Source organism: Barbus barbus (assembly GCF_936440315.1).
Source record: "Barbus barbus genome assembly, chromosome: 46".
Lineage (NCBI taxonomy): Eukaryota > Metazoa > Chordata > Actinopteri > Cypriniformes > Cyprinidae > Barbus > Barbus barbus.
The window spans coordinates 14,545,109-14,554,990 of NC_136724.1; the positions used below are offsets into that span (position 1 = coordinate 14,545,109).

Consider the following 9,882-nt stretch of genomic DNA (forward strand, 5'->3'; position numbering starts at 1 on the left):
TATGATGAACAATTCTATGTGTTAATATATTAATATAAATATTTTTTTCTCCGCTTGCTGTTGCCTAAACCTTTTAAATGATTATTTTACCATTTGAATGTTACGTTTTTCATTGAATATTATCTAGCCAAGAATTATGTTAATATATTATTGATTAAATAAAACTTGGCTATTTGTTCTGTCCGTTTGCTGATGATAGTGGCCTATTATTCACACAAGCGACCTCTTAGTCCTAATTGCGGACTCAAATGGTTGTTAAATGCGTTTCCGTCGCTTTTGTGCTCAGGGGGATCCCCACGGGAACACCCATCGCACAGAAGCCGCTCCTGAAACGCCCAGGGGCCCCCTCAACATACAATGACACTTGTTTGCACTGTGCAACTGTTGGAGAAGCAAAAAGTGAAGAGTTGCAAGGCACGGTACTGCGCATGCGCCGCTTGACGGGTGGGCAGCTACCCTCTGAATGAAGGAGAAGTTGTCAGTGGGTCACTCTCAGTTTATCAGTGCCAAATCCTCACTATGCACTAGTCCTGCTTGAGATATTGACGGCTGACTGCTTGCACCCTTTGGAAATCAGTTGTTGCGGTTGAGTGCTCTTTTAAATATTAATGAGCCAGACCTCTCAAAACGTCGCATGATATGGATTAATGTGGAAAAACTTCCTTGACTGGTTAGTAAAAAAAAAAAAAAATCGTGAGAACACATTGAGGAATCGAGCGTATGGATTACAAGTGAAGTCAGTGTTGGTTGCTCCGTATCTCAAGGGAAGATATTTGAGAAGTGGCGACATGAAGATCCGCTCAGAGTTGGATTGATGCAAAGTCCTGGAGGTTCCTCGCAGGAATATGGGATATTCAGAATTTAAGGTTTATGAGTGTAAAACCCCATCCTTTATGGCTTTTGTGCGTTTTCATATGTGTTCTCTTTACTTTCAATCCGAAACAAAGCTACTGCAAGTCTTGTGACGGTAAACAGTGGATACTTGTCTGGAGCAATTCTGCTGGATCTATTGAATTAAGCTCGGAATTTCTCTGCCCAATGACATTTCCAAAGTTGTTAGTTGGGTTCCTTTTTGCAGCGTCTCCTCATTTTATTAGTTTCATTACCTTAACAGGTCTAGCTCAGATCCTGAGGTATTTTAGTCGCACAGGTTTGTGACAGGATGCGGGGATGCACGGGATTCCCGATAGCCGTCTCGGTGGTATTGGCACTTGTGAGCATCATTAACGTGAAGGCGAGTGGAGAATACTGTCACGGTTTTCATGACGCTCAGGATGCGTGGAGAGACGGCTTTCAATGCCCGGAGCGCTTCGACAGCGCCGAGGCCATCATCTGCTGCGGGAAATGCGAGCTCAGATACTGCTGCTCCAGCTCAGAAGCTCGCCTGGACCAGGGCACATGTGATAACGATAAGCAGACAAAAGACACCAACCCTGGGAACAAGGACGACAACAATTCTGGGGCAGGTAAGATGAAGTCTGCATTGTTTTCTGGTAGAGTAACTTCCTCTGTCTGAAACAAATTAGGCAATTACCGTGTAATCAAATTGTACACCAGTTAAGCTGAAATGGTTTAATTCAATAACTTTTAGAGCAGCAGCAGTGTGTAACGTATATCGACCCACTTAAATAAATGTGCGCCTCAGGCGTTTTGTGCGTAAAAGCCCCACTAAATGAGAAAGCTGGGTTGAGTTTCGTGTCCAAATGAGGTTAATTTCGTCATTTCCGACTCGAAACGAACCAAGTAGCTTACTGTGTGGGTGAAGTTAAAGATACACATTATGGGTTTTGTTGCAATAATAAGTATTTAATTAATGCAAGAATAGTTTTATCATTTTAAATGTCATTTCTATGTATAGCTATAATATATAGTAGCGTACCAATAAGTGGATTGTATTCATGAATATTTATTTCTAATTAGTTAAGATGTCTTATTGAAATCTGAAATTATATGATAATTTGTCAATAGACTGATGAGAGCTGCAAATGCAGTATAGGATTTTTTTCTTCTTCCTCAAAAGTATGCTACTAACGATTCCCATCCCTAAATAAACGGGTTAAGTGCCGTTGGTTATCCAGGTTTTGACAGCTGCAGTTAAATTGGCATCCAAATTGGCACCTAATCCACTCACTCACAAATGGTAAATTGTACTGCGCCCGGTTATACACAGTAACGAGCGCGCGCGAACTCCAGTCGTCCGGTTCCCCACGAGGATCAAATTCAGACTTGACCGGATCTCCGGTGCGATGTGCAGACAGCCTCGTTCATAAAGTAACCCTCGCCGGTGCATCGTTTCCTCGAACTTTGTGCAAGCTCAAAAACTTTCGAATCCACGAATTTCCCCTCAGCTGAACCAAATGGGGACACTGGGGCTAGTTGTCACACTTTTCACTCCAGTGAATGTTTCTTAGAGTAGGTTTATTTTTTTCTATTTCTTGGCTATAAACACATACTTTAACGTCTCCGTTATTTCCACAGCTACTGACCCTAAAAAGGCAACAGTTGAATAAAATCACAGTATGCCCACAGAGTAAGTTGTCACAACTTTGCTATTAATGCACAATAGACTTTTCAGCATAATTTAATTTAAATAGTAAACGGTAAAATGTACGTGAATTTGAACAACTTGACAACTTATAAAACTAACAAATCAAATATTCTCCCTCAAATTGATACAAAAGTAGATTTTGAGTTCTAAAAACAACCTCTAACCTAAAAAACAACAAAGTGATTTTTTTTTTTTTAGACTCTTCTAATAATGCATATCTGAAAGGAAAGAGGAAATGGTGGTCTGCTACAGCATGTGGGCATCAATTTTGACAGAGCCTGTCTGGCAGTTGAAGACTTGGCTCCACTTGGACAATAATGCAACAGGTGTGAATTCATGTTAAGGGGCCCCAAATCCTTTTAAGGACATGAGAAAGACTTTGCTGTCATCCTGTATCAGCAGTGAACTTCAGATCCACTAATAACATTCTTGATTTGACTACAACAAATAAATCAGGTTTACATGTAGCCTACATAGTTTTTCCTTTTATCTTTTTTATAATATATATAATATGTTCATTTGAATGCATGCCATGGGCTAAAAAATAAAAACAGGTAATTGTTACTATTTATCTCACATTTATGTTTTTCTCGCAATTCCCAGTTCACATCTCACAATTCTGACTTTACATCTCACAATTATTAAAAAATAAAAGCTAATTGCAACATTTTATCACACAATTCTGACCTTTTTCTTGCAATTGCAAGTTTACTTGTAAATTAACATCTTGCAGTTGTTTTTATCACAATTCTGACTTTATATCTTGTGATATTTCTAAGAATTGTGAGGATAAAAAGACAGAATTGTGAAACATGGAATTGCAAGAAACAAACTTCCATATTTATCCAAATGATACTGAGAATAAAGAAATATATATTTTACTTGTTTTAACAAAACTATTGAAAACAGGACCGTGTCACCATCCATCTCAGACACCTTTTGTTACCACTAGCACACTCTGAATTATAATAAAAAGCATCTCTGAGGAACAATAAATCTATGGAAATAACCTGTACAACAGATTCTCTATTGTTTTTCCACACACATTTGTGTATAATTGTGAATAGGGTGTTCCGAAAAAAGGGTGTGTTTCAACTGCCAAAAAAGCACTGATTTTCAAAACATGACCTGAATTTTTGGCAAACTTTAAGTTTGCGTGCATTTACTGAAAAATTCCACTGTTAATAACTACCAAAAGAGCTCCTGTAAAAATGACTCCCCTGTCATTTTTGCACAGCAATCATGTCTTTGATTCAATAATGTTATAATAAATTGTTAAACAATGGCTGCATTTTTTAGGTTATGGCTCTGTAGTCTGCTCCTACAATAAAATCAAAAGCCAGTTTGCATTGGCTATTATAGATGATTTGATTCAACTCAATTATGAGGGTGAAAGATCCTGACCAGCTGCAACAAAGTGAATGCTGAAAGCTTTCCTCGGGCGATCAGATGTATAATTAAGCTATAAAGGTCACTTTTAATGCAGTTACCTGTCGAAAAAAAAGCATGCACACTGTCAGGCAGCAAGGGCAGAAAGGTCAGTGCTGGTTGCAGGAGATTAGAGCAGATCAAACCTGTCTTAATAAGTGTTAATGAGGGGCCCTGGACCCCTGGGGACAAGTCACTGTTGGAACATCTCGTCTTTCATTTTTGCTTCTCTCTCAAATCCCTTCATCTCACATGAGCCAGCAGGTTACCCATCTGTGAGTGGGGTGGAAACATGTGAGCGCTCTGTTCTCTGATTTAAAGATACACAAGCATGGCATATGTGACACATCGACAAGTTTCAGCAAAGCTTTAGGCCTCAAACTTGCTTATTGTTATTTTTAGAGGTATAAAAGTTGCATTGAGCTCAGTCACACTACTGATATCCTAGTCTTCCGTATGGCAGTGGAGGTACAATTGCTTCAGATGTGTACTGGAATTCGAAACGGATGTGTGCTTTCTAAAGAGAAGGAAAAACATTGCTCAAGGGCTATATACAAACAAAGTCCCCAAAGTCCTCCAGTATGTTGCCATCCAGCACTTTTCTCCATTTTTGACGCTAAGGAGGCCTGATACACACTATAACATTACATGTTCTAGTATCAATGGGAGTGAATACAGCTGGATGACCTAAATACTTCATGAAGGTTTTATTACAAGCATCGCATTTTAAAAACAAGGTACTTTATGAATGATACCTCAAATCTAGCAGCTTGCTTATTTATGAGATTACTTTTCTAAGTGATCTGATTGTCACCCAGTGGATGATAAAACGGGCAAAAAATCCAAAAGATTTACACGGCAGCAGGAAGCCGATGCACATGTAAGTTTGTTCTTTTGATCTGGGCCAGTAAACAACCACTTATAGACTGCGACTAATGATTGCAAATGCGATAAAAACAAAAACAGCAACAATAATTTCAAATCTATACAAGCTTTGTTTTATCAGATATCATCTTGTTAGAGTGGGCGCCAGTAGGCTACTTTCTGTACTCAACAATGAACACAGCACAAGCCATGATGTCTGATTCACGAAGAAATGACTCTTATGAAGAGGTTCCTTTTAATGAATCAGTTAAAATTTTCACGAAACAGCCTTTAATTCACTCATGATTTAGCGATTTGCATCAATGAATCATTCATGGGTGCATTTCCCAAAAGCATCGTTAGAAAACTATGGTCGCAAGTTCCATTGGCACCTATTGGTAACGACAGAACTTGCGAACATTTGCTTTTGGGAAACGCACCCCAGAGCTGTTACTAATTTCCTCATTGAACTGTGAGTCATATACATATTTGGAATTAACCAGGAAACGTTACTATAACGTGTACTTTAGTTTTGCAAAGGCCCGTTCACAACAAAAATGACAATTATAGTCATGTAACCATAACTATAAAGTTTTAACAATTGTATAACGAAATCCTATGGAAGCCTGTTTCCGCCACTGAATAAAAAATAAAAAAGGTAATTGTGAGTTTTTCTCTTACAATTCTGACATTTTTTCTCAAAATTGAGAGATATAAACTCGTAATTCTGAGAGATGAAGTCAGAATTGCGAGATGTAAGCTCACAATTGCAAGTTATAAAACCAGAATAGCAGGATATAAACTTGTAATTTCAAGAAATAAAGTCAGAATTGTTAGATTAAAAACTCACAATTCTGACTTTTTTTTCTTGCGCATGCAAGTTTGTATCTCACAATTCTGACTTCATTTCTCAGAATGTGAGATATATCTCACAATTTTGAGAAAAAAAGTCAGAATTGTGAGATAAAAACTCGCAATTACCTTTTTTTATTCAGTGGCAGAAACAGGCTTCCATAAAATCCATACCACAACTATAACAACACAGACATCATTTGGAATCACTTTCAGAACTTTCCAGATGAAGGATTAAAAACGTAAATCAAACAGAATCCACCGGCGTGTAAAGAGCTCAAGCATTTGAAGCAGCAGATAGAAAACTGAATGTTATCGTCCGTTGTTGTGAACCCTAATATAATAGCCTATAGTTTTTGATGTGAATGGGCCATTACATCGGTCTGTTCACTAACAGGTTAATATGACAACGTATAAATAGTTGTTTAGAGTCTTAACTTTTATAAAGAATAACTTTGGTTTTGAGACTTTAGTCTTGGCAACTTCAGGGATCTTGTCTATGCACAAACAGCTTGTAATACTCCAAAGAGAAAGGAAAACTTGAAATTGCATCATATGACCCCTTTAAAAAAATTCAAATATTTTACAAAAATTATTATGGGCTATTGATTAACATACGTCCAGTTGTCTAATCAACTGGGAAACTTTGTGTTGAAAACATTTTGGAGCTATAATCAACATATTTTAGTCCACTCAAAAAACAGGTAGAAATACTCTTATAAAACTGTGAAAGTGATATTTATATGGAACACACTCCACATTTTCCAAAAAATGAAAATAAAAAATTTATGAATTAAGCAAATTAAGTTTTATATATATAAAAAAAAAAAAAAACTTGACAACATTTTCCTGCTTTTGCTCTGCAGTACCCATCTACGTGCCCTTCCTGATCGTCGGCTCGGTCTTCGTTGCCTTCGTGCTGGTGGGCTCTGTTGTTGCCGTGTGCTGTTGCCGCTGTCTCCGTCCCAAACATGAGCCTTCATCAGGCGGCGGCTCAGGAGGAGGGTCCAGCAGCGCCCGCGTCCTTGAGACGATTCCCATGATGGCCAGCACAGGTACGTCGCGAGGCTCGTCCTCCCGCCAGTCCAGCACGGCCACCTCGTCCAGCTCTTCAGCTCCGCCGGCCGCCCCCCGTCCCGCACCCGCCCCTCTGCTCCGCGCCCAGGCCTCGTGCTGCCTCCCGCCAGACGCCAGCGTCTACGTGAACATGCCTACCAACTTCTCAGTGCTAAACTGCCAGCAAGCCACTCAAATCCTTCCTCACCAAGGCCAATTTCTACATCCTCAGTATATCGGATTCGCCCACCCTGTTTCTCCGGCTCCTGCCTTCCTAGATCCCTCTCAAGCAGGCTACCGCCAATTGCATTCTCCTTACCCTCCACCAACCAGCATGGCTAGTGTGGCCAGTGTGACCGGGGATCAAAAATACCCTCCGGTTACCATGTGAATCCCAATGGGACCATCATAGGAATCGAAATCACAAATCAAATAATCAGTTCAGGGCACAAAATTGAGAGTCAAGGCCTGCAACCACACAAGTGAGACTCTCAAACCGTTGCTTTGTCAAACACAACATTGTTTTCTGTGATATAAAGGACACAGTGCTTAAGAAATGACTGGATGTGTGTGTGACGTGCCTTGAAAAATGCTAACGGTGCCGTTGTAAATGAAGCGTGTGTGTATATATGCGATGTATATTTGTGTTGTATAACCGTGCATGTGCACTCTGTGCGTGACTGTATAGGTGTGTTGGTTTATGAGATGCAGTATGTGAATATGTGTGTGTGTAGTGCACTATATGTTGTGTGTAATGGGAATCACAGGTGCTGTAATGTGAAAAACAGTCCTGGCTCCCTGTTGGATGCTTAAAATCTAATGAAGTGAACACAGGACACAGACTGTGACGCTCCACCCTCTTGCCCACTGCAACACACGCACATACAGTAGACACACACACTTACACTTTCACATATACACACTCACATTCTGCAGAACCAAAGTCATTTTCGCATTGCCAAGTAACTGAATAGAAAATATACAAAAGTATAGGCCTGTGTTTGGGAAAGCAATGTGCGAAGGTGTGTAGCTGAGATCAGCGGTCTTCTGAAAGCACCAGGGTCAATTACGCTGTAAAAACTGTCTGCCAACTGTTCCCCTTCACTAAGTCTCTGCCTTGTGAAAGGACTGTGTATGTGTGCCACTTTTCTTCCCCTCTGTTAGCATAAGGTACACTCGAGGAGTACCAAAAGGGTTCCAGGGGATTTAATTTGGAGTGGGTTTCTTTCAGCATGCTCAAAGGCAGCAGTTTAGTGAGGAAAGAAAAGTCCCAGGCTCCTCCAGGAGAAGGCCATCACCTTTCTGAAATACTAAAACTCCAGAATTAGATCTCAGATTATTAAATGAAATTAAATGCTGCCGGTCTGAAATCACCAAAAAAGCATCAGTCTGAGTTATTTGGGTTATTTGGCTGGAAGTTAAAAAGGTCACTCCAAAATGTTATTTCAAACCTTTATGACTCCGTGGAACACAAAAGAAGATATTTCAAAAATGTCTGTTTTTTTTTTAAAATCTAATGCAAGACAGTGGTGTTATTTTAAATACTAACTAAAACTGAAATTAAAGCTAAATAGAAATCTTTAACTTAAACTAATAAAAATGGCAAAAGCTAATTTTATAGCAAAAATTGCTGTTAAACTAAAATTATATATTAGATGAAAAACCTGAAAAGATTTTTGCTTTGCAGAATATGAAAAAATAAAAATGACAAAAGCACAAAACAAAATCACTAAAACAAACACTAAAATTAAAAGGAAAACTTAAAATATTAATAACAGCTATATTTTAAAAAGTCTGTTTTTTCATCTAATGAAAGTCAGTGCTATTATTGTTAACTAAAACTAAACTATTAAAAATTCTAGATAGAATATCATTTTTAAATAGAAATCTTTAACTTTAATGAAAATGGCAAAAGCAAATAGTTTAAATGTTAAAAATGTTAAACTAAATGTATATATTAGATGAAAAACCTGAAAAAAGAGTTGCTTTGGCAACTAACTAAAGTTTAAGTTGAAGAACTAAAGTTCAACTAAAACTGAATTACCGGTAAAACAAATTGAAGCAAAATAAAAATATTACAATAACTAAAACATGAAAAAAGCACAACACAATTGCTAAAAAACTAAAATTACAGTGACTGAATTTTTTTTATACATTTGATAATAATATACAATACTGAAAAAATATAAAGTAACTGATGGTAGTCAGTGGGGTTGTTCTAGACAAAAACAGTTTTTTAGAATATCATCTTTTGTGTTCCACTGATTAGAATGACATGAGAGTAAATGATGACAGAATTTTCCTTTTTTGGTGAACTATCACTAAAGTTTGAGATAGGATGGTTTACCCCTACAGGAAAAGTAGCAAAGTCTGTCCTGACAGGGAGCATGTCTGTTTCGACTGTATCTGTATCTGATGTGTACATGTACATCAGATCTAATTTTGTGTAAGATACCTGTGTGTTTGTAAAACTGAATGATTATTTGAGCTTGAATGTGCCTCTCTCTCTTTGAGAGCAGGGTGCTACGTGTCTTTTACATATATATAATAATTATAATAAATATTTTTAGAGACTGTGAAGTGTCACTGGGTTGTTTGTAAGAGATGCTGAGTGCTGCTGTCAGCGGTATGTGTGGCGCTCTCAAATGAAGACATGCAGGGCCCGTTTGCACCACTGCCTTGGCTAAATTAAACCCGTGTGCTCCTGTTACACATGGACTTTAAGTGCAAGACTTTCATCACTTTCAACACTCATGACGAAACTGAGACCAAGGGCTGCGAGCATAAATCTTTACATAGTTTCCATGCTAAGTGTTTGCATATACAGACAGACATTTAGTCATAAAACTCTATGCACATGTTCATATTACTTTTAAATACATGTACTCGATACTGGAAACCAAACTGAATTAGCCTGAGTTGACGTCACGATTGAACAGCTATAAATTATATTTATATACACTACTGTTCGAATGTTTGGGGTTAGTAAAATTTTGAAAGTCATGCAGTGACTGCATTTATTTGATCAAAAATACAATAAAAACAGAATTGTGAAGTATAATCACTTTTTTTATATAATTTATAAGGTAATTTATTCCTGTGATTGCTCCAGTGTCACGATAATTCAGAAATCA

General features: G+C 38.1%; 1 protein-coding gene across 1 annotated transcript; it reads left to right on the top strand.

Moving 5' to 3' along the window:
- Window positions 1–471: 471 nt before the first annotated feature.
- LOC306865307 (protein shisa-2-like) lies at window positions 472–8,811 on the top strand. The gene is made up of 2 exons (XM_079409856.1): window positions 472–1,466; window positions 6,559–8,811. Exons 1-2 carry the CDS (start codon window positions 1,163–1,165, stop codon window positions 7,137–7,139), a joined length of 885 nt encoding a protein of 294 aa, XP_079265982.1. The 5' UTR covers window positions 472–1,162; the 3' UTR covers window positions 7,140–8,811.
- The last annotated feature ends 1,071 nt before the right edge of the window (window positions 8,812–9,882 follow it).

Excerpts from the sequence above, each read along its gene's own strand:
- LOC306865307 (XM_079409856.1), top strand. The coding sequence starts at position 1,163 with ATGCGGGGATGCACGGGATTCCCGATAGCCGTCTCGGTGGTATTGGCA. Across the intron at positions 1,467-6,558 it reads CGACAACAATTCTGGGGCAG|TACCCATCTACGTGCCCTTC; the intron begins GTAAGATGAAGT and ends TTTGCTCTGCAG.